Source organism: Oratosquilla oratoria, chromosome 43, assembly GCF_046742065.1.
Source record: "Oratosquilla oratoria isolate Oo_2021 chromosome 43, ASM4674206v1, whole genome shotgun sequence".
In the NCBI taxonomy this organism is placed as follows: domain Eukaryota; kingdom Metazoa; phylum Arthropoda; class Malacostraca; order Stomatopoda; family Squillidae; genus Oratosquilla; species Oratosquilla oratoria.
Genome location: NC_134819.1, coordinates 26,187,137 through 26,212,851, shown reverse-complemented (window position 1 = coordinate 26,212,851; position 25,715 = coordinate 26,187,137). Strand labels below are relative to the sequence as shown.

At 40.2% G+C, this 25,715-nt stretch overlaps 1 protein-coding gene across 4 annotated transcripts in view; it reads left to right on the top strand.

The window, feature by feature from the left end:
• The window catches only part of LOC143021810 (uncharacterized), a 432,121-nt gene extending 409,421 nt beyond the window's left edge, over positions 1 to 22,700 (top strand). For all 4 annotated transcript variants that reach the window (XM_076179548.1, XM_076179549.1, XM_076179547.1 and 1 more), the window contains 12 exons: positions 41 to 333; positions 526 to 682; positions 2,229 to 2,471; positions 2,745 to 2,942; positions 7,410 to 7,574; positions 10,610 to 10,882; positions 11,577 to 11,762; positions 12,752 to 12,895; positions 13,025 to 13,237; positions 15,227 to 15,448; positions 15,654 to 15,857; positions 16,721 to 22,700. In XM_076179548.1, coding sequence (XP_076035663.1) covers positions 41 to 333; positions 526 to 682; positions 2,229 to 2,471; positions 2,745 to 2,942; positions 7,410 to 7,574; positions 10,610 to 10,882; positions 11,577 to 11,762; positions 12,752 to 12,895; positions 13,025 to 13,237; positions 15,227 to 15,448; positions 15,654 to 15,857; positions 16,721 to 16,948 — 2,526 coding nt within the window. In that variant the 3' untranslated portion in view covers positions 16,949 to 22,700. The remainder of the gene's footprint in view (positions 1 to 40; positions 334 to 525; positions 683 to 2,228; positions 2,472 to 2,744; positions 2,943 to 7,409; positions 7,575 to 10,609; positions 10,883 to 11,576; positions 11,763 to 12,751; positions 12,896 to 13,024; positions 13,238 to 15,226; positions 15,449 to 15,653; positions 15,858 to 16,720) is intronic.
• The last annotated feature ends 3,015 nt before the right edge of the window (positions 22,701 to 25,715 follow it).

The window sequence follows — 25,715 nt, the reverse complement described above, 5'->3', positions numbered from 1 at the left end:
ACCCTTTTTAATGGTTAATAGTGTTTTGTATACTTTCCAGGATTTTGGAAAGCTCTCGTTAGAATCTCTGAAGAACAATGCTCCATACTTCACACTTCAAGATCTTAAAACTGGATGCCACCATGGCCTTGAAATTGTTGACTTAGGAATTCTCCTTCGAATGGTGTCTATGTCCAAGCTAAGTAAAAAGGATCACTACACACCAGCACACAAGTCATTCTTAGAGTTCCTTGCAGCTTTCTATCTGTCAGGACTGATTCATGATACATCTTTACTTCAGTTGGAAATAGATAGTATTACAGAAAAAATGGATATCATGAGTTCAAACCTAAGGTGAGGTTATTCACTGTTTTGAATCATAAGATTGTTGCTTGACTTATCCTTTAGTTTCAGTGAGATATTAAATTTATTTTTTTTATTCTTTGTTACCCCATTCTGTTTATGGTGACTTAGTGTCAAGCAGGTGTGGCATAATTGACACTTGTGTAGATGTGTGATTAATGCTCGATTCTGGAATTTGAACAGACAAAATTCAGGCTTGATGATCTTAAGATATCTAATGGGCTTGCTGGGAAGAAATGCCCACCTGGTATTCAACATTGTGTCACAGTTTGGTCTTCCACAACGAATTCTCTTCTTCCTATTGAAAGAAAGTGGCATGTATCAGATGAATGTCATGGAGGTAAGTTGTTGCCATTTTGAGTTTTGTAAATTCCCCTCATTATTTTAGCAATGTCACTCCCAACCATGTGTCAGTATATCTGTGTTCTGGAACTCCTTTCAGCCTTATAAGGCAGGTAGCCGAGTCAAAGTGTACCACCCCATCCATATATGAATAACCATGGTGACATCACACAACCATCAGTTCAAGGAGAAACATAGGACTTTAGTTTCACTTGACTAAGATGCCATTTTGTCTTGACCCTGTCTTTTCACTAGGGGAGAAAAAATTGCTATTAGGCAGATTGAAATTGGTAGTATATACTTTGACTCAGTTGAAGGAGTTAAAGCAGTGAGTCCCAAGTTTTTTTTTATACGATCTGTTTTTATGTTATGGAAGGCAGGTGAATGGAGTGAACATGAAGGGGCAACTGAGGATGAGATGGATGAATGGTGTAAAAGGGGTGTTCAGGAAGGAAAGAAGACAGAAGATACGGGTGAGTGGAGAATGGTTGTATATGGATGATGCCGGGATGCTTGGATGAGAGTGGATGGGGGATGGGGGGTAGGGAGTGGTTATGTGCGAATGATATTTTGAGTCCGAAGGAATTTCTCCCTGTCTTCTCCTTTTATGCATGAGGGGACATAGAGGGGGATTGCTGATTAAGTGAAATGGCCTTGCTGTGGATGTGCTGTGTCTTGTTGCAATGCTTCTGACCAAGGACAATGGGTGAGATGCAGGGATAATCTGTCATCCAGAGGTGCCGAGAAAAGAGGGAGGGAGGGGTGATGAATGGGAGTGGAGTGGTTGGGGATGAAATAGGTGGGAGTGGATTATGCCTTCTGTCTTTGAATACCTCCCTTATAAGGGGAAAAGGCCCTTGGTATATGTATGCATGTGTATGCAACCCCAGTCATACATATCAAACTATGATAGCAGTCTCTCTGGTTTTATATGCTGTCTGTCTTGTTATGTATTACTATTTGGTCAATTTTATTCATGTAATATAGATTTGATAAATTGGGAGCATGGCAACAGAAAAATTACATTGCAACCCCAGAGTTGGGAAAAGGGTGTGGTTGAAAAGTTTTCACACATTTGTGTATTTCATCTAAACACATCACTGAGTGCCTCAACCAGTGGCCATAACTAGCTCCGTGAGGGTTGCAGGCCTCCTGCAAGAGAGAACCAGGGCACCGGATTTATTGGTTACAGTGCACATAAACTCTGTTCACTAAAACTGAATTATTATTATTATTATTATTATTATTATTATTATTATTATTATTTTTACTATTATTTTTTATTTATTTATTTATTTATATATTTATTATTTATTTACTTATTTATTATACTTTTTTATTTATTTAATTCTTTTAGGAGAAATGGATGAATGAAAAACAAATATATATGAATTTAGGCTGCAATCCACTTGGGTTTAAGAGAGAATTGGTTCGTCTCCCTTGATGAACAGTAATCTTTATAGGAAGAGGGAAAAAACATGAAACAATGTTTGTAGCTAATCTTGGCCTTTGAGGAAGTAATCATATTTTCTTTTTCAAATCAGGTTTGCAAACACGTGTCTGGGAGAGAGCATGTTGTCATCCAAACCAATTACAGTGAACTTGAGGACTGGGGCCAACTTTTGTACTCTCCAGACTGTACACTGGAAGGTGTTGAAGTCATCCTTGACTTTGATGGATCGGCAAAAGATCGGCAAGAGTCTTTCTTCACTTCTTTGTCCTTTAATGAGAGTGTAAAGAGTGTCAAACTCACTTGTGTTGTTGGGGGAGACTTTGGAGAGGCCGAGGTAAGAACAAGTATTGGAAAAATCATTCGTATTTTTTTTTAACATAGTTGTAATATCCATTTTTTCTGAGTTTTCATCATGAATTTGTTTATTTTGTTATAAAAGTACCTTGTGTCAAAATTTGGATATTCAAGACCAAATTATTGATTAGTTATGGAAAGTGCTTTGTGTAAGCAAAATATATCTAGGAAGGTGTGAAGATATTTAATTATCTGTATAGATATAAGGACAGCTATTGAAAATTGAATATAAATTGTCAATATCTTTGCATAGGTAACAAGACTGGTCTCCTATGTTCGAGCAGTCTTGACCAAACGACGTCTTGAATCCTTCGAGGTCCAGGTTACAGCCATTGAGGATTCTACAGGGGAAATACTTAGTCCTGTTGTAGAGATGATATGTGATACACTTCCCGACCTAGCACTCTCACTCAACAAATTGGTAGTGGCATTAGAGCTGGAAGGAGAACAGGTATGTAGAAAATGAGAATTTGAAAAAAGTTTGGGTCTGTAAATCTTTGGGACTAATGATAGGGGGTTCTGCCAGGAGTACATCAGCTTTGTCTGTATTTCCACCACATTCAAACACAAGGAAAGCTGACAACTGGTGACTTCTCCCCTCCTGCTACATTCAGCTGGTGACATATGCAGTCTCATACTAATTCATTGCAGATATCCGTCCAAGGTTTCTTCCTAGAAGTATCTACAAGGTAGTATGAGGACCATTGTCAGTTGCTATGGGCCTGCAGGTTTGCAATCACCAAAACTGAAAGCAAAAATTTAGTGATTAAAACTTCTGATGTGGGTAATTTAGAAAAGTATTTTGAGTGTTTTGATGAATTGATGTAGAATATCCACTCTACTTGTACTAGGGTATTGCCTATACAGTGAGATGCAATCAGTACTTGGGACTGTTTTTGTCTGCCTCTTTGTGGGTGAAGGGTGGGATGAGCATGTAATAAAGTGGTGGGCGATAAGCCAGTTTTGGCTGTTGGGTCTTGCTGTAGAGATGCTGGGTTTTGCTGCTGGGAAATGGTCCAATCGATGGAGTGGTTGGGAAGTGTGGAGTTCCAGGAAAGAATCGTAGTGGAGAGTTGATGGTGGAAATGTGTCTAGAAAGAGAGTTGATGATAGCAAATACAGTGTTTCGGAAGAAAGTCAAGCATAAGTACACATGGGAGAGGGTGGTGGAGGGAAGGGTGGTAGATAGAGCGCTAATGGATTATGTAGTGGTAAATAGGATTATGATAGGAAGAGTTAAGGATGTACATGTGCTAAGGGGAGAGGGTGGGGGAATATCAGATCATTTCTTGGTGGAAGGTAAGCTGAGAGTGGAGGATAGATGGAGAAGGAGGAAAGGGACAAAAGGTAGGGAGGTTCTTAGAGTGAACTCCTTGAATGAAAAGGAAAAGGAGAAGGAGTACGAAAAGAAGCTGAAGGAGGAGTGGGAGGGAGTAAAGGATAGAGCAGAGATGGGTGTGGAGGAGGAATGGGGATGGTTCAAGGAGGGAGTCTTAAAGTGTGCAAGGATGGTGTGTGGAACAAGAAGGACAGGGGGAAATAGAAGAAAGGGTAGTGAATGGTGGGATGAGGAAACAAAGAAGGTTGTAGAAGAGAAGAAGCGAGCATTCACAGATTGGTTACAAAAGAGGACAGGGGAGTCATATGAGACGTACAAAGAAAAGAAAAGAGAAGTAAAGCAAAAGGTAAAGAAGGCAAAGAGGAGAGCAGATGTGAAATGGGGTATGAGTATGACAGAAAATTTTGAAAGTAATAAAAAGATGTTTTGGAAAGAAATTAAGAGAGGAAGAGGAGGCGAATCAAGTAGGGAAGAAAAGGTAAAAGGTGCATCTGGAGAGTTGATAATGGAAGAGATGGCAGTGAGGGGAAGATGGGCAGAATATTTTAGGGAGTTGCTGAATGTGAAGGAGGATAGGGAAGGAAAGATAGCTGCAGTGGGAAATGCGAAGAAAATGAGAGTGATGAGTGAGGAGAATGGAGGAGAAATAAGGATGGATGAGGTGAAGGCAGTTGTAAAGATAATGAAAGCAGGTAAGGCACCTGGTCTGGATGGATGTCATGCAGAATGTCTGAAAAGGGGAGGTTCAGTGATGGTGGACTGGTTGGTGAGGTTATTTAATGTTTGCTGGAGAGAGGGTAGAGTACCGGAGGACTGGAGTAGTGCCTGTATAGTTCCTCTTTACAAGGGAAAAGGGGACAAGTGTGAATGTAGTAATTTCAGAGGGATTAGCCTGTTGAGTGTAGTAGGGAAGGCTTATGGGAGGATCTTAATTGAGAGGATTAGGAGAGGAACAGAAGGAGTAATTGGTGAGGAACAGTGTGGATTTAGGACGGGTAGAGGTTGTGTAGATCAGATCTTTGTGGTAAGACAGATATGTGAGAAAGCTATAGGAAAGGGGAAGGATGTTTTTTGGGCTTTTATGGATCTGGAAAAGGCTTATGATAGGGTAGACAGAAAGGCACTGTGGGAGGTTATGCAGATTTATGGGATAGGAGGAAAGCTTTTGGGAGCTGTTAAGAGTTTTTATGAGAGTAGTAGAGCATGTGTTAGGATTGGAAATGGAGAGAGTGAGTGGTTTGAAGTAAAGGTGGGACTTCGTCAAGGATGCGTTATGTCGCCCTGGCTGTTCAACTTATACATGGATGGGGTGGTGTGAGAGGTGAATGCTAGGGTAGTGGGTCAGGGATTGGAGATGGTTAAAGAAAATGGAGAAAAGTGGGAGGTGAGCCAGCTGTTGTTTGCGGACGACACTGCGCTTGTGGCAGGGTCAGAGGAGGGATTGAGGAAGCTGGTGGCAGAGTTTGGGAGAGTATGTGATAGAAGAAAGCTAAAGATAAATGTGGGTAAAAGTAAGGTGATGAGATGTACAAGGGGTGAAAGTGGCAGTAGACTGGAAGTGAACATTAAGGGAGAGCGACTGGAGGAAGTGGATAGTTTTAGATACTTGGGTGCAAGTGTAGCAGGAAAAGGTGGAGTGAAGGTGGAGGTAGAATGTAGATTGAGAGAAGTGAGTAAATGCCTTGGTGGTTTAAAGAGTGTAATGAGGAATAGACATTTGGGAATGGATGCGAAGAGGAGACTGTATGAAGGAGTGATTGTGCCAACAGCACTGTATGGGGCAGAAACGTGGAACATAAGAGAAGAAGAGAGAAGGAGTTTGAATGTGTTTGAGATGAGGTGTCTGAGAAGTATGGTGGGGGTTACTAGGCTGGATAGAGTGAGAAATGAGGAGGTGAGGAGGAGAACAGGGGTGAAAAAGGATTTGGGAGATAGGGTTGATGAAAGAATATTAGGATGGTTTGGACACATGGAAAGAATGAGTGAAGAAAGACTAGTAAAAGAGGTATGGAAGGCAGATGTGGAGGGAGTGAACATGAGGGGACGTCCTAGGATGAGGTGGATGGATGGGGTGAAGGGGGCTTTGGGGAAGAGGGGAATGTCTGTTGAGGAAGGAAGGGAGAGGACGGAAGACAGAGGTGAGTGGAGAATGGTTGTATATGGATGATGTGACTGCATGAGGAGGAATGGGCTGGGGGGTGGGGTAGTATGTGTGAGTAAATTTTGACGCAGCCCAAAGGGATTTCTCCCCGTCCTCGCCTTATATGCAAAGGGGGACGGAGAGGGGGGGTCGCCGATTAAATGAAGCGGCCTTGCTGTGGATGTACTGTGTCTTGCGACACTGCTTCTGACCCAGGGCGGTGGGCAGGGTGCAGGGATGACCCGTCATCCAGGAGGTGCTCAGATGAGAGGAAGGGTGGGAGGGGTGTGGAGTGTATTTAGGGATGAAATGGGTGGGAGTGTTTTTATGCCTTTCCCTTTTTGGCTACCTCCCTTGTAAGGGGGAAAAAGCCTTGGTATATGTATGTATGTATGCCTCTTCATGTGCCCAAACCACGTCATCACTGATGTGCCCTACCCATGAGCCTTCTCACCTCCAATCTGCTTTACCCCCTTGGTTTCTGTTCTTGTAACAGCTGTTGTATTTTCTAAACACTTCTTCACAAAGGTACTCTTCCTTTCTGTCTCTTTTATATAATTGTCTCTTGTAACACTTAACCAGGAATCTAAGAATGACTCGGATCATGGTACTATGCATGTGACTGCTATTGGATTTGTATGTGGTTATATTTATGTAGAATATATATCTATAGTTATACATGCAATGCAACAGATGTGCAGCCATGAGGGGCTGGCAATCTGTCTGTGGACTGAGCCCAAGATCTTTCTTTATATCACACTTGAACTGTATTTATTACACTTTTTCATACATGGAGAGTTGACAACTGGCAGCTACTCTCCTCATCCTACCACTTTGAGTCAGTGACATAGAAACCATCCCACACTATATTTAGAATCATGAAAGGAATGGAAATCCTTGATAGGAATGATTTACTAAAAAATGACAATGGAAAAACAAGAGGTAATGAAAAGAAACTCAAAAAGGATAACTATAGAAGAGATTGGAAAAAAATAGCTTCCCACACAGTGTTGGATATCTGGAATAACTTAGATAAAGAAGCAGTGTGTGCAAATACTATTCATGATTTTAAGAAAAAACTTGATGCTGAAAGATACAAAGATGGGTCACCATGAGCATAGCTCCCTTCCCGTGTAATACAACTAGGTAAATACATTGGTACAACTCAGACAATGATCCAAAGTTTCTTACCAGAGAGATCTGTGGGAGGTTCTAAGGACTGTTGCCAGTCACTGTGGGGCTGTGGGTTTTTCATGTAGTGAAACTCGAGGCAGCAATTGATTAATTACAATCCCAAGTACTGAAAACTTTCCACTTCCTCAAGTCTCACTTGTATACAGATTTATACTTTGGGCTGAGAAATTTTATTATTCATCTACATTTTTTACTTCAGAATTGTGTTGTTATGATGTCATTTCATTTGATATTTTTTCTTATAGGTGGTGCGTCTGTGTGAGGTGCTACAGGAGGCTCCTCATGTACGTGTTTTACATCTTCCTCACCTAGCATGTGGAGTGGATGGACTGCGGGCAGTTGCCAACTTAGTTGGCTCCAATCCACTTCTTTCCCTCAATCTCACAGGGTCCCTCAGTTCTGGGACACCGGTTAGTATTCATATATAATCTAGTATGTTCTTTGATGTTCTTAACAGGTGGTAACAAAGGTATAATATAACTAAAAATGAAAATTGATACCATGTGTAAGAAACCAAGATACTCCCTGTAGAGTATGGATGGAGTGGGTGCATGCCTTGGCTGGCTCTCATATAAGAGGGAAGAAGCTTATTGGAATAGAACAGCACATGATACTGATAGACATACAGTTCTATGCTAGAACCCTCTAGCAGTCCCCTTAAACATCTACAAGAACCTACCACTTGTACCTCACAATACATTTTTTCAAAAACATGCACACACAGATCACAAAACAAGCACTCAAGACAGATTACCAAACTCTACTCTACTCTATGGGAGTCCTTGCACAGCCAAAAACCACAACCACAACCACATTGGCACAACTGCACTTAGACACCATCCAGAATTGAAACAGTACCTACATAGAATAGGCCTGACCACAAAATCAAATTACCCCAGATACAATGGCCACAGAGTACTTCATCCTTGGACAAATAATGGGTTCTTGTATGTGGTGGTCCTGCAAGATGGCTAGCTTTGCCACCCATTTTCAAAACCTGTTGACCCATTCATATCCACCAGGAGGTGCAGCCCTGAGGGGCTGACACTTGGCCTCTGGAAAAGAGGAGAATGTCTGTTGAGGAAGGAAGGGAGAAGATAGAAGTTAGTGGAGAATGGTTGTGTATGGATGATGCTGTGATGCATGGAAGGGAGTGGGTGGGGGGTGGGAGGGTGAGGGAATATGTGTGAATGATATTTTGCCCCAGCCCAAAGGGGTTTCTCCCCGTCTTCTCTTTTTCTGCATGAAGGGACGGAGAGGGGGGTTTGCCGATTAAATGAAGTGGCCTTGCTGTGGATGTGCTGTGTCTTGCTGCATTGCTTCTGACCCAGGGCAGTGGGTGAGATGAAGGGATGACTCATCATCTAGGAGGAGCCAAAAAAAGAAGGAGGGAGGGATAGTCAAGGGGAGTGGAGTGTGTGGGGATGAAATAGGTGTGAGTGGATTTATGCCTTTGACTTTGGCTACTTTCCTTGTAAGGGGAAAAAAGCCCTTGGTATATGTATATAACTTTATTTCTTACACTTTTTTACACATTAGGAGCTGACAAATAGGGATTGCTCCACTTTTCCCACCACTTTGAGCCAATTACATGGGAACAGTTCTACACTAATGCAGCACAGACAACACTTTAAAGTTTCTTCTCGGAGAACCCTGTGGAAGGGCCTGAGGACTGTTGCCAGGCACTGTGAGGCTGCAGGTTCTCCATTTAATGAAAATTGAGGCAACATTTTGTTAATTAACACCCCTTCCTACACTGCCCTACTCTAGCCTTACCCTGACAATAACAAGATACTTCACCCATGAGTGACTTGAGCATTCAATCTGGTGGTTGTTGCCATCTAAGAGCAGTGGATCCCCTGCTAAAGAGACCTGGAGCAACAGATTGATTGATATGTAAGCATACATACATATATCAAAGGCTTTTTCCCCCTACAGGGGGTGTAGCCAAAAATAAAAAGGCATAGAAACCACTCCCACCCATTACATTTCCCATACATTCCACTCTCCTCCCTCCCTCCCATCTCAGCACCTCCTGGATGACGGGTCATCCCTGCATCCTGTCCACTGCCCTGGGTCAGAAGCAGTGTCACAAGACAGAGTATGTAAGCCCACACTGATAACTCACATAGATGGTTTCCTGCCAAAGATAAATTCATTGGCTTTAAGAAAGGCTATGCCAGTGAGGGAAACATCTTGGACAGGAATGGAAAGTAATCACTTTGTTACTAATGACACATTATACCACACACCCATCACACAAAATCTCTCGATAACCACAAACGGAAACAACAAAAATACACCAATAGCATACTGTTCAAACATTTATATGAAGATGCAAGAATGCAAGCTGAAATAATGAATGAAAACTCCCAATCACTTAAAGGGAATACACTGAAACTGATAAAAGAGTTTGTGATATATGTGTGATGAAAGATGAGAAATCAAACTGGAGAGGTGTCACTAGTGGAGTACCTCAGTGCCAGTACTAGCACTTGTAATTTTCCTACATACATACATATACCAAGGCTTTTTCCCCCTTACAAGGGGGGTAGCCAAAAAGAAAAAGGCATAAAATCATTCCCACCCATTCCATCCCTGAATACACTCCACACCCCTCCACCCTCCCTCTTATCTTAGCACCTCCTGAATGATGGGTCATCCCTGCACCTTGTCCACTGCACCTTGTCCACTGCCCTATTGTACATAAATAGTATCATGAATGGAATAGATAGCAATGCAAATTTATTTGTAGATGATACCAAAATTACAAAGAAAGTGAAAAGCAAAGATGATTGTGGACTGCTACAGGAAAACATACAAGGTTTATGGATGAAGTCAGGAGTGGAAAATTAATTTTAGTGCAAAGAAATGTAAAATTTTAGTGTTAGGCCAAGGTAGAAAAATATGATGTAAAATGAGAAATCAATTAAAAGCTAAGACAAAGGAGGAAAAGTTTGACAGTTGGAAACTGAGATGTGACCTCATGAGTGTAACAACTATATTGCAATAAAGTGAATACATTTAACTAAATCACCCAGTGACTTAAAGTTCCTAGCATTTTCTGTGGACAATACTTTTATTCTTTATGGGAGTTGTGGTTTACCTTCAGTGTTTTTATTAGTGTAATGATGAAAATATATGAGTAAATAGTAGCCAGTCATTTGTTCCTGAATGATGGTTTTTGTAGCTACCAGTAAAGGAGGGTGAGATGACCCAGACGTGTTAGTTAACTTTTAACCCCATATTTTCAGAGTCAAAAGGAAAAATAAATGTAGGTCAGAAAGTGTCAGTAGGGAAGGTAAGTGTGGATTTGAAAGCACCCACTGAATTGATCATACTACTAAGTATACTTTGTCTTGTGTAGAAGAGATTTTCTCTAGTAAGCACTGTGCTTAAGAATGTACAAGTTTTAGTCTTTCATTTATATGTACAATATATGCAGGTTGATGAGAGGTCTACTGGAGCAGGCACTCCATCACCAACACGTGAAGAACCAATTGCTCCCCTTAATTTCTGGAACTTCACTGATGCCCAAGGCAACACTCGCTCAGTCTTCAACTCGTTACCTAGGTCCTTCTATCAATCTCTACCCAGAAGAGGGAGACTTAATTCACTATCAGCTGAGAAGAGGAACTCTGATACAACACTTTTACAGAAAACATCTTTTCCTCCACCCACCTGTTGTCCATTGGCACACACTAATGGTTTTCATGAGGTGAGTGGCAGTTTCTGTTTTTATTTTTTAGGTTACCATTCTTTACAGGTTGGACTAATGATGAGAATCTGTAAATTGTGGTCTTACAAAATCTATTGTTTTATCTCTTACTCTATCATTGAGGTCCTCCAACACAATGTTTACATTTCTCCCAAAACTCTACACACTCGTTTTAAATAATACCAAAAAGGTTCTCTATTTTTTGTATGAAGGGACAAGAAGGGCAGGCCGTCGTGTAAATGGATGTTTTGTTGCTTTTGGCCCAGGCAGTAGGCAGGAGAGGAGCTAAGATAAAAGGGAACAGTTGGGTGGTGGATGGTAGGGAATGGGTTGGGGGGGGTGCATGCCTCAGCTGGTTACCTCCCTTATAAGGGGGAAGAGGCCCTTTATATTTAGATGAAAAAAAAAAGAAAAAAAAATCACCTTCATTTTTTTTTTTTTTTCTTTTCTTTTCCTCTCCACTTCACCAAACATTTATCATCTTGTAATCTACCAGCATTGACACTCCTTCCTTCACTCTTATCACTCCTGACACCCTACTCACCACACATCCAATTGCAACTCCTCCTTTCCTTTCAGTTTAGTTTCACTCTGTGCTAATGCATTCATCTATTGCCAAGAATCCAGTAGATATTAGTATTGCTATTATTGTTATTTTTTTTTTATTAATTTTTTTTTTTTTTTTTTTGTGTAGGTGTTCTCTGCTTTCCGCCATCCTGAGTGCCGTGTTTGTCACCTCAACATTAGTAAATGTACGCTGGGTGCAGAAGATCTTGTATGCTTAGGTGAAACTGTTCGTTTCACCAAATGTCTCTCATCACTGCGTATGGAGGGATTATCTCGTATGGCAGAAATCATCCCTGTGCTAATTGCTTTACAGGTGAGTTCATTTGAGAAGTCTTAGAATTAATACAGTGGAACCTCGGGTCATGAAATTAATACGTTCCTGAATGTGATCCAAAATGTTTGTAAAGTGAAACTATTTTTTCCTATACAAATCAATGCAAAATGGATTAATCTATTTCTGGACACCATATATTGCCTATTAGAATTTTGTGACATTACTTTGTGCACAAATTGATACATGAAACCAATGAAAATAATTAGATTTAACTCAAGAAAAGAAAAACACAATAATAAACTGATAAAATATGTGAAAACTTAATTTAATTTTACTGTACTTGTACAGAAAAGTTGACAGCGTAAGTGGAAGGTGGCAAGAAGGGAAGGGGATAATTTTTACTGTTTGGAAGGGTAGGTCTCGTACATAAAAACATTGGGTAAATGTCTTTTTGGGGTTTATTTTCTGTCTTAGCACTGCTTAACTGTTTCACAAGAAATTTGTCCAATAAGGCATATTTTTGTACACATTTTATATTTCTTTAGTAAGACTTGGCATTATTATTGAAAATGTGTACACTGTGGATATGCATGGAGTGAAAGCTACACTGCAACTGATGCTGTCTCACTGATACCCTGGTATGTTGCCCCACATTGTTACCAGCTTGTGTGTTTGTCACTCAAGACTGTTTATGATTAGAGGCATTTATGATCTGAGGTTCCACTGTAGTTATAAGTGATGCATTAAGGAAATGAGGAACAGGTGTATGAATAGTTACCTTTACTTACAAGTACAAAGTATAGTAGTTGATGTCTGGAATTGGAGATTTATAATGTGAATCTTCTATGACTGTAACAAAGTATGCTTACTACTGGATTGTTGGTTTCATTGTAGTATTTGTAAGTGAAGCCTTTATATGAATTTTCCCACTGGAGAAAGAATTATAAGGAGCATACATAGGAATCATTATTATCATAATTTTTCAATATTAAAGTAAATTAATGAATAAAATTTGAATACTTTAACAGGAAAATACAACGCTTCAGTTACTTGATTTGACGTCACCGCATATTCTACTTGGGGATGCTGCATTCCATGTGACCTTGAATGCTTTAGCTAAGAACAGATCCCTTCGGTTCCTTGTGCTCAATGGATGGACACTACAGCTAGAGGTATATATATTTTTCAATACCCTAAATATATTGATGGTTTTAGTATAAGTAGTGAAAGTTGATATGGTGCCATATTAACTGAGTATGCTGCTACAGTGCTTTAAACTAATTTTTATTGTTTTTGTACAGAGTGAGAGGTCACTTCGTGAATTCATTAGCTTTCTAGCAACTACAGAGTTGCAACATTTGGACTTGGGTAACACTCGGGTCATGGTCAGCTTGCATGAGGGAGCAGCTCTTGGTCGATTGTCACGGCAAGATGACATTGTATCTGCATTGCAAGAAGCAGTGCCTCCGCTTACCAACAACTCCCTGGCCTTCCTCAACCTTGATAATTTTGAGGTAATAATTTACATAATTTATGAATGCAAGAGAAGAGTTATGTGGAGGCAGAGGAAATGATGTATCTGAGAGTTATGCATGGAGTTATGAAATACTGTATGATAGGTTACAGAACAACAGAGTTCATGCATGGACTTGGTGGTAAGATGGGATTGGTAGGAAGAGTAGGAGAGGCCAACCTGAAGTGGTCTTTCAGGAAATATATAAGTGTATCTATCCTTGAAGTATTCATGAACTGGTGGTGCTGGTAGTGAAAGCAAGGAAGGAAGCAGATAGAGTGAATGAAACCACAAGGGGTTGTGACCAGGATGTAGAACAAACAAAAATGTAAATCGACGAGTGTGTTGTAGGAGAATGTATGGACATCAAGGACCTGTTTCATGAAAGGGTATTACCAGGAATGAATTGTCACTGTGGCTGGAGAAGAGATAAAGTTCAAATTTTAAGTGGTTGGAGCAGGAAAGAAACAAAATGGATGAATGTAATGGAAGTGAACCTCAAGAGAGTCTGTTCTTCTGCCAAGCCTAGCCACCTTGCTTCGTGGTTAACTGCATACAAGTTATTGTGATTGTATTAAATATTTTGGTGACCATTGATACTTACTGGGAAGTGAAATGATTACAAAAACAAAAGAAATGGACCCAGGGTTTTTGATCATGGATAATTTACTTCCTGACAAACGTGTCAGTAAGATTGTAGGCAAGACATATACTACTGAATATGAAAGTGGCTTTGCACCATATAGATAGAGAGGGGGGAATAAAAGGATGTATGAGATGATATGCAACCTTTTTGGTCTCCACACAAAATAAGGAATAGGAATGAGATTTATAGAAAACAAAGAGCAGAAATCATAATCAATCATAATCATCCACTGTCTAGCTGACAAACTATATGAAAAGAGATTAGCCATATTGAACCAACTATCAATAGAAGAAAAGAAAGCAGTGACGTGATTCCAGTGTTGGCCAATAAAAGGAGTGTGTAAAATTGATATAAAATTCCTTAGGGATGAGAAGGTGTCGCAACATCTTTGGAACAAACTGATAAGACTACATGCAGAAAGGAGGGACAGAAAAAAATATATGCATGACATTTTTTTCTAATATGTGTGGCTCTCGTCTGTTGAGATTCTACATTATTGACTGCATATACCCAATGGCATTGGATGCATGAAGAATTCCTTTCAATCAAGGAAGAGAGAGCAAAAGATGGAGAGTATATGTGATGATATGATTCAGTTTAACATTGTTAACTCCCCTTACAAGGGGGAAAACCCCTAAGGTCTATGTACCTACCTATGTAGTTGGTACCCCAGTATGGATCAAGATGTAACAGAAATAATTGGGGGAAAAAAAAAAAAAAAAAATCAAAGATACATGACTAGAGATAATTTAGAAAGGTAAGAAGAATCCACTGATTGAGGATGGCATCAATAAATGCTGGAAAAATAGTGCAGTTTGTAGGTGTTGTGGCAGTGGCAGTGGCAGAGCACAGGCAATGGAAAAAAGGATATTGAGTATTCTTTTGAAATAGAAGTATCCATTCACAATGTTGAATTTTACAGGTTGAAGCTGTACTTGTATATCTCGTACTTTATCTTTCATTCATTTGAAATTTTGATAAATAAAAGTTATTTGGTGTTTCAATTTAAATGTGTCAATATAGCAAATACTATCACAGTAGTAATTTCTTAGAACAAAAAAAAGAAAAAATTGCATAGCTAAGTTTGATGTCTTTAGTTTAGAAAACATGATTGAAGTAACCCTGTTTAAGAGCAGTATTGGGTATATAAAACAAACTTCCAAATGATAGCAATAAAAACATAAATGGTTTTTAATTAAGCTATGTTAATGTAGAATGATGGGTTTAAACTGATCTTGAGTGTGCCAACAAATACTTTGCTCTTTCTTCATATATTGAGAAATATTTTTCTTCTTCAGTATGTGAAGTAACTGAAAAGATTTTCACACACTTTACATCCTACAGGTTACGCTAAATAACAAAGTTGTGTTACGAGGTCCACAGCTTTTCTTCCTTCTTCGTCATCTCCCCAAACTGGTTGATGTCTCCCTCACTTCCAATTTGGGTTCTGATGTCATTGATGATGCTACCAGTCATCGCCTCTTTGCCCTCATACCTACTGCCTTCCCATGTCTGCGGAGACTCACCATAGGAGGCTGGGTCTTCTCCTTGGACAACTGTGAAAAGGTTAATTATTTATATATAGGCAGTTGTGTTTTGTTATGTAATGTATATACCAATTGTCTTTTCCCCTTTTAAGGGGGGCAGAGTCAAAGCTTAAGATACTTAAAAGACAAGTATTATTGAAGGTATAAATTACTATGAAAAAGTAATCCATGATTGTGGCATAAAGTTGGTATACCCTTTAACAGTTGTATGATGTGTGTCTCAGGTTATGCGTGCTGGAGGCAAGCAGTTACGTAGTAGTCAGCTACGTGAAGTCCATCTTGGTGGTGTTGAGGTCCGAGAATCAAGTGGAAAACCAGAAATGGAGCACACACTCTTGCAGGCCTTCACTTCTAACCTTCATCATCTTTCCACCCTGTCTCTTGTTGGGCTGAAGTTGACACCTTTACAAGGAACCATCTTTGGCAAAGTAAGACAAATGGCGATTAAGTATATTTTATAGACCATTTAGATTTTGTACCATTGCTTAGTATTCTAGGAAGTTGCTAAATGTGAAGGAGGATAGGGAGGCAAAGGTAGTTGCAGTGGGAAGTGCTAAGAAAATGACTGATGAATGAGGAAAATGGAAGAGAAATAAGGAAAGATGAGGTGAAAGCATTTATTAAAATGATGAGAGCAGGTAAGGGACCTGGGTTGGATGGGTGTCATGCTGTCTTAAAAAGGGAGGTACAGTGATGGTGGACTGGCTGGTGAGGTTGTTTAGTGTTTGTCTAAAAGAGGGTAGAGTGCAACAGGACTGGAGGAGTGCCTGTATAGCTCCATTTTACGAGGGAAAAGGGGACAAGTGTGAGTGTAATAGTTTCAGAGGGATCGGTTTGTTGAGTGTGGCTGGGAAGGCTTGTGTGAGGATTTTGATTGAGAGGATTAGGAGAGGAACAGAGAGAGTAATTGGTGAAGAAGTGTGGGTGGGGGAGGGGGGTGAGGGAGTTTGTGTGAATGATATTTTGATGCAGCCTGAAGAGATTACTCCCCATCTTCTCTTTTTCTGCATGAGGGGACAGAGGGGGGGGGGCATTGCTGATTAAATGAACCAGCCTTGCTGTGGATGTGCTGTGTCTTGCCTCTGACCCAGGGCAGTGGCGAGATGCAGGGATGACTTGTCATCCAGGAAGAGCCAAGAAAAGAGGGAGGGAGGGATGGTGAATGTGAGTGGAGTATGTGGGGATGAATGGGTGGGAATGGATTTATTCCTTTGATTTTGGCTACCTCCCTTGTAAAGGGGAAAAAGCTGCTGGAATGTGTATTTTTGTAATTTCCTTTTTCTTTTCATAGAGTGTACGGGACAAGCTGTCATCATCATCATTGGAGTTGGAGACACGAGGATTGAGTTATAGTGTGATTAAAGCCTTCCGACATGCATTGGTGGATGGTGGAAAATATGAATTGAATTTCCTTGGGGGCTCATCAGTGACATATCACATAAAGAAAGTGGACAGAAGAGAAAAAATGTTGGGAAAATGGGCTTGCATATCAACATTAGATCGACTGACTGAACTGTGAGAATAGATATAAAGTGAAGAAATAAAGCTGTTTTAACTGTATAGTCGAATATAATCTGCAGTGTTATGCAGATGACCAAATTATTATGTAAATTATGGATGCAGCTTAGGATAAGACTGTTTTTACTGGAGAATTGAGAATAAGGTAAGCAGTATGGGTGCAAATAGTGCATACTGTTCATAGGATCGTGTGACTGCTTGTAAACATTGAAGGCATTAGTCTTGCCCAAAATGTTTTTGTACTTGTTGTCAGACTGAGTATTGCCAAGCAAATATGGGTTTCCACTGTGATATATTACATGATAAGGGAAACCATTGTAAATATATGTATTTTTATTTCTATTCCTCTGGATATTCCAGACTTCTAATTTTGATAAGTGTGTATAATAACTGTTTATTTTACTGTCAATAACCCAGATGGGAAAATGTTATGTGTTACCTAAGTCATACCCATAAATCCATTCTTGGATGCCTTTTAGTAGACTGAGAGTTAGTTTCGAGTGTGATGTCAGATGTTTATAGAAAGATTTTGTTTCAGCAAATAGGAAAAAAGACAACCAAAATATAATATTGTAGATAGGAGTAAGAATTCATTATGGCAGATTAGTCTGAAGATTTCAAATTAATTTGTTTTAACATTTGTAAAACCCCAAAAAATGCTTATTCTTTGAGCTATTCAAGAAGGATGTGTAGTGATTGTAATGTGCCTCATGTTATCTGCCTTAACTCTTCACTCAAGTACCACCAAGAAAGAAAGACATTTTTTTCTTTTATTTCCAACAAGTTTTAATGTTCTTGCATACTCCTCTGAATGGAATATCATGGCTGTATAATTTACTACATGTGTATCCTGAAAATATTTTAGTTACATCTGAAATATTGTTTTAACAGTAATGTTTATTGATAAATCCTCAAGTATGCCTTTTCATAATTCTTAAATGGCATTCCAGGTTGATTACATTTAAAAGGAAAGTTACTGCTTCTGAGGCTATTTCATTTAGTAATATTGAACTGATAGAAGATAGTGATAGTGTGTTTTGTAAAGCTTTGAAAGCCTAGTCTTCAGTAATATTAAGTGTATTCATACTTTTCTCTCTTTTCTTTTTGTTCCAAGTTTAGCTTCCTCAGAAATATGTATTACTAATACAGTGACTGGATCTATTATGATTAAATGTCCACCACACTTTTGTCAGTAATGTGCGATTTAGATAGTGTCACTAAAACAAATTTTGTGTTGGCCAAAGTTTTATTCCCTGTAGTTTATTAGTAAAATAATTTTCCTTTGGCTTTTTATTATATGAGAAATATAATGACTGGGTGTGTTATGCCTAAACATCCATTTTTTTTGTCTGTTATATGCAAGTGAATATTTGTCATTAAAAATAATTTTGTTTTAGCCAAAGTTAAATTCCCTTTAGTTTGACAAGTAAAGTAATTATTTGTCTGGCTTGTAAGTGAGAATCAAACTTGGTATATTCTTTCATTTCAGTACTATGTATATTGCAGTGTTAAATTAGTTCACCTACAAATTAAGATAAAGGCTCACAATGCACAACAGGTCACATTGACCAAGGGTTTATAGTGCAGGATCTTCAACTGCAGTTCCAATGATAAACAAAATCTAAATGTGTAATGCACTACAGTGTGTGGTCAAGGCAGACCTCATGAAAGAAAGAATGCACATCAAAATAATGTAATGTTTAAAGCCAAGAATATTGTATTATATATTAAACAGCAATACAAAAGGAATAACACGGTATTGTAAATGATGGCACACAGAAGAAGGATAATTGTTGCCTTGAGTGTCGTTGACTGGAAACGTGCTGCTCTACAGTAGCAAACAATTGTTCATGGGCTCTCTCATGGATTACTCTAGGAAGAAACTTTGGACTATGTAGTCTTGTATTGTGTTAGCGTGGATCCATTTCTTTATTTCTGGCTAGGAAGAGGAGGGGAGTATATGCCAGTGTCAACTCTCTCATATGTGAAAAATAGGAGGAAAAGTAGTGCCCAATCCAGAGATGGATTGCCAGCCTTTGGGCTGCACCTCTAGATGGAGGTGGTGTTGGTAGGTTTTCAAGATGGGTGGCAGGGAGGTGACTTTCATTTCACTGGACCACTATGAGCAGGCACCCATTGCTGATCCTTATAGTGAGAAAAACAAACTATTAGGTCAAGGGTGATAGATGATCACAGTTGGTCAGAACATTGACAGAGCCCTATGGGCAAATTTGTGGGTTGTCAGAAGCATGACAAACTTTAAGAAAGGAATAAATCCACTCCTACCCATTTCATTCCCACATACTCCACTTACATTCACCATCCCTCCCCTCCTCTTTTCTTGGCTCCTCCTGGATGACAGATCATCCCTACATCTTTCCCACTGCCCTGGGTCAGAAGTAATGCAGCAAGACACAGCATATCCACAGCAAGGCTGCTTCATCTAATTGGTGACTCCCTCTCTGTCTCCTCATGCAGAAAAAGAGAAGACTGAGAAATCCTTTCAGGCTGCATCAAAATATCATTCACACATACTCCCTCACCCTCTACCCCTTACCCACTCCCTTCCATGCATCACAGCATCATCCATACACAACCACTCTCCACTCATCCCTATCTGTCTCCCTCTCTTTCTCAGCAGACATTCCCCTCTTTCCCAATGCCTAGTTTACTCCATGCATCTCATCCTTGGTCACCCCCTCCACATCTGCCTTCCACACCTCTTTTATTAATCTTTCTCCACTTATCCTTTCCATGTGCCCAAACCATCCCAATACACTTTCATCAACCATATCTCCCAACTCCCTATCCAAACCTGCTCTCCTCCTCATCTCCTTGTTTCTCCTACCATACTTCTCAGGCATTTCATCTCAAAAACATTTAAACTCTTCCTGTCGTCCTCTCTTAAGTTCCATGTTTCCGCCCCATACAGTGCTGTTGGCACAATCACCCCTTCATACAATCTCCTCTTAGCATCCATTTCCAAATGTCTATTTCTCATTACACTTTTTAATCTCCCAAGGCATTTACTTACTTCTCTCAATCTACATTCTACCTCCACCTCCATTCATCCCTTTTGTGCCACATTTGACCCCAAGTATTTAAAGCTTTTCACCTCTTCCAGTCTTTTTCCCTTAATACTCATTTCCAGTTTCTTGCCATCCTCTCTCCTTGTACATCTTATCACCTTTTTTTTTACCCTCATTTATCTTCAAGTTCCTTATTTCACACTCCTTTCCAAACTCTGTCTCCAACTTCCTTAGTCCCTCCTCTGATTCTACCACAAGTGCAGTGTCATCAGCAAACAACTGGATTATCTCTCACTTTTCTCCATTTTCTTTTACCATCTTGAATCCCTGGCCTGTTACCCTTGCATTTACCTCTTGCAATATAATTTCTCTCTCTCTCCCCCCCCCCTTACCACAAGACCCTTTCCTTCTTAGAAGGGGGTGGCACAGCCAATCAGTTACCCACCTCTCACCCATCCCACAACCATCCAAAATCCACGTCTTATCCCTTTTATCTTGTTTCCTTGTGGAGGAACAGTCATCCCTGTGCTTGTACCATCATCTTCTTCACAGCAGACCTCAACAGGCAAAGCAGGTTTCCTCTCCCTATTTTTTCATTGTGTAGTGACCCTACCTCCTCCATCCACTCAAAAATTAACAGAGCAGATGAGGAAACATCACTTAAGGCTATGCATTTTTTCCCCTATCACATCTCCACTCGCATTCCACTCTTGGCCTCTCCCTTACCTGCTCGAAAGACATTCTCCTTCTTTACTTAACCCCCCCCCCCACACACAAACTTGATGCTGAAAGATACAAAGACGGGTCACCACAAGCATAGCTCCCTTCCCGTATTATACAACTAGGTAAATACACACACACACATTCTCTCTCCCTTATCTCTCCCTCTTTCTTTCTCTCTCTTGTATTCACATGGTCTTGGATCACATATTGGACTCATGATTGAGAATTATTACCATCCTGGATGAGAGCTCAGATCTCATATATGGCCCAATCAATCTATGGATAATGCTGTTACTTTACACATGCACACATCCAACTTATTGCACACCAAAGCTGGAGTACTGGCTCACACTGCAGAGATGTTGAATTTTTTTCAACTCTGCCCAAGACTAAGATCACTAAATTAACAGTTGAGAATGGTACCAGTGCACCTGTCTGACTGTTTCTCTCAAAGTCACCATGTGTGTGATAATACAGACAGCAGTCCCCCACCCACACAAAAAAGAAATACAACCGCTAGGCAGGAAACAAATAGGAAAAATTATTTGACTCTTGGTTATTACATCTTGGCCAGTCCTTCGATTGCACTTGGATATGCAAGTGGGCACCTTAGAAAATGACTTTTATAGCGCAGTTGCTGTACATAAAATTTTTAAACAATTGCCTTAGTATTAAATACTGACTTGTTTTTGTGTGAATGGGATAATGGTGACACATAACCTGAAATAGGAGAATAATGTTTTGTTGAAAATAACTAAATCTGGTTTGTTTACATTGCTGAGAAACTACAAAGAAAAAAATATGAAAAATGAGTGATAATACAATATTGTATATTATGTTGTCTCAACATTTGTGTAAAGATGAAATTTATTTTTATACAACTGGATTTTGAAGTGCAGTCCTTGTGGATGTGCTAGATAATGATGGTATGAGATAACAATTGTGATTCATCATTGCTAAGGAATCTGATTTGAATGATCTGTTCAGTGCCAGTTGTCTGGAAATGTATACTTTGCCTTCCCCATGTCAGTGCCACACCTATGTTTATACAACTTATTTCTCATTCTTCATGGAGTTCATTTTCCAACTGCTATTGAACTTCTGTTCCTTTGTTGGTTTGCTGTTATGGGTAATATCACCAGAAGGCACAATGGTAACTTTGTGAGCAAGAATTTACATTGCTATTGGTCTTGTCTTACCACATCAGGGGTGTAAAATATTTGTTTCTTTGCAAACTATACTTACCAATCAATGCTTTAAATAGTTCAAATGTACCCATTCCTGTATGCAAAATTTTGAATTATAAAATATATTCACCAAACAGATTTATTTTTGTTTTTAGAATGACATATATATGTTAGTGATAGTATTTATTGTACCCATAACTTTCTTCTACTTACCTGTCAATTACCAACTCAATATATTGTCATTGCATAAAAAAGTAATAAATTTGCTCATGGCTGTACCAGACTACAACCATGCTTTGTTTCAAAGTGCCCCTTAATAATTACATTTGGTGCCTGAATGATGAGGTGATATTGTAGCATCCTGTTAGTAATCATTGTGTATACAAGTTAGCATTGAATTATACCCATTGTTGATGTTAAAACACTTTTAGAGTATATGAATTGTTGAAGTAAAGGTTATTAATGCAGTAATTTTGTGTTCTGTGTATTTCTGTGGAGATAGTTGCAATACTTTAAAGCAATATTTATGTGGATTTTGTGTTCACCTTGGTGTGCATGTGACAGAGCTTGTTTCAGAAATTCTGTCACCTGCATGGTACTTAGTCTGTGACAAGTTTCATTTGGTTCTTATGCTCTTGTCATGGTACTCACTCACTTAGAGTAAAAATGTAAATTACATTCTGTATATAGTTCTCTTTTGTGTTGTAGTTTTTGTGCTACATTTTTGTACATATCAGGTAAATATTTTTAGTTCTCTACAGTATTGGACAGGTTGTGTCATCCATGATACATAAATAAAGCATCATACATCAAATTAATAGATTTATTATATCCTTATAAGAGGGCTTTGGGGAAGAGGGGAATGTCTGTTGAGGAAGGACAGGAGAGGACAGAAGACGGGTGAATGGAGAATGGTTGTATATGGATGATGTTGGGATAGCATGAGGTGGAATGGGGGGTGAGGTAGTATGTGTGAGCAAAATTTGACGCAGCCCAAAGGGATTTCTCCCCGTCCTCTCATTTTATGCAATGGGGGGACGGAGAGGGGGGGTCGCCGATTTAATGAAGCGGCCTTGCTGTGGATGTGCTGTGTCTTGCGACACTGCTTCTGACCTAGGGCAGTGGACAAGGTGCAGGGATGACCCGTCATTCAGGAGGTGCTAAGATAAGAGGGAGAGTGGAGGGGTGTGGAGTGTATTCAGGGATGGAATGGGTGGGAATGATTTTATGCCTTTTTCTTTTTGGCTACCCCCCTTGTAAGGGGGAAAAAGCCTTGGTATATGTATGTATGTATTATATCCTTATATACAGGGTGCATACAGTTATTGTTTTGTTGTTTCAGGGACACAGCGTGGAAAAACGTGGGTAACCATACCACTCAGAACAAAAGCAACTGATTGGTATACGAGACTTTGTCCCAGCAACACCTTGTGTTTATGGAGAGTTTTAAATTTCTTCATTTATGGAAAAGGCATGTGGTACTTATGTTAATTTCCACCAGACACCAAAGCAGCAAGATCTCAAAACTGCTAAAAGTGACTGAACAGTTCATCAAGACTGTCAGGAGGGAGTTGATTTCTTCTGACTACAATTACGAAGGTGTTGCTGACAGGAAACATCATTCTCAATGTTTGGACACCATCAGGGATACCGAATTTGTCACTCAATTGTAAGCCATGCAGTGTACAATGAAGAGAAAGAGCATTGAAGAAGACATAATATCGAACTACCACAGTTGTCAGGCCAGAGTAAAATACATGATATAGCCAAGTGAAGGAGACTATGATGGGCAGGACATTGTGCCAGAATGAAGGAAAGCAAAATTCCTAAGAAAACCATAAATGGAAGAGTTGATGGGGTCAGACCGCTTTGTAGACCCCGATATAGATGGACGGATAATGTCAAGAAGGATGTTCAGGAACTGGCACCTCAAGTCGTTGATTGACAAGAAGCTGCGGAGGTCTGGAGAGTGGAAAAGCTTAATAAAGGCGGCGATGGGGCAGCAGGTCCGTGAGCCAACAGAGTAAGAGTAAGAATACATACATATATACATACATATACCAAGGCTTTTTCCCCCTTACAAGGGAGGTAGCCAAAAAGGAAAAGGCATAAAATCATTCCCACCCATTCCATCCCTGAATACACTCCACACCCCTCCACCCTCCCTCTTATCTTAGCACCTCCTGGATGACGGGTCATCCCTGCAGCTTGTCCACTGCCCTAGGTCAGAAGCAGTGTTGCAAGACACAGCACATCCACAGCAAGGCCACTTCATTAAATCGGCGACCCCCCCCAATGCATAAAAGGAGAAGATAAGGAGAAATCACTTTGGGCTGTGTCAAATTTTACTCACACATACTACCTCACCCCCCATCCCCCCGCTCATTCCACCTCATGCATCACATTATCCATATACAACCATTCTCCATTCACCCGTCTTCTGTCCTCTCCCGTCCTTCCTCAACAGACATTCCCCTCTTCCCCAAAGCCCCCTTCACCCATCCATCCACCTCATCCTAGGATGTCCCTTCATGTTCACTCCCTCCACATCTGCTTTCCATACCTCTTTTACTAGTCTTTCTTCACTCATTCTTTCCATGTGTCCAAACCATCCTAATACTCTTTCATCAACCATATCTCCCAACTCCCTTTCCATCTGCGTAGAGCTGATGGCCAGGGGTGGTTGCTGCTGATTGGCCCCCAACTCTTGGGGTTGGGGGGTGGTCCCACGACTGCGATGCGGTCACCACCCAGCATTTCTAAGCTACCAGAAGAGGCTGGACGACCGTGTTGTGAACAGCTGCCCAGGATGTAACACTTCACCCCATACCATACAACACATAATGGAAGACTGCATTATACACAATCATGCACGCAAACAACACAACATACACTCTATAAAGGATTTGTGGGAAAACCCAGTTTCGGCTGTGGCCTTCCTTGGGGAGACGGGACTGCTCGGACAGACAGTCTAGGGAACGACAACAACAACTCCCTTTCCACCCCTGTTCTCCTCCTCACCTCCTCATTTCTCACTCTATCCAGCTTAGTAACCCCCATCATACTTCTCAGGCACCTCATCTCAAACACATTCAAACTCCTTCTCTCTTCCTTTCTTATGTTCCATGTTTCTGCCCCATACAGTGCTGTTGGCACAATCACTCCTTCATACAGTCTCCTCTTAGCATCCATTCCCAAATGTCTATCCCTCATTACACTTTTTAATCCAAGGCATTTACTCGCTTCTCTCAATCTACATTCTACCTCCACCACTCCACCTTTTCCTGCCACATTTGCACCCAAATATCTAAAACTATCCACTTCCTCCAGTCGCTCTCCCTTAATGCTCACTTCCAGACTACTGCCAGACTACTGCCCTTGTACATCTCATCACCTTACTTTTACCCACATTTGTCTTTAGCTTTCTTCTATCACATACTCTCCCAAACTCTGTCACCAACTTCCTCAATCCCTCCTCCAATCCTGCCACAAGCGCAATGTCGTCAGCAAACAACAGCTGGCTCACCTCCCACTTTTCTCCATTTTCTTTAACCATCTCCAATCCCTGACCCACTACCCTTGCATTTACCTCTTGCACTACCCCATCCATGTAAGTTGAACAGCCAGGGCGACATAACGCATCCTTGACGAAGTCCCACCTTTACCTCGAACCACTCACTCTCTCCATTTCTAATCCTGACACAAGCTCTACTACTCTCATAAAAACTCTTGACAGCTCCTAGAAGCTTTCCTCCTATCCCATATATCTGCATAACCTCCCACAGTGCCTTTCTGTCTACCCTATCGTAAGCCTTTTCCAGATCCATAA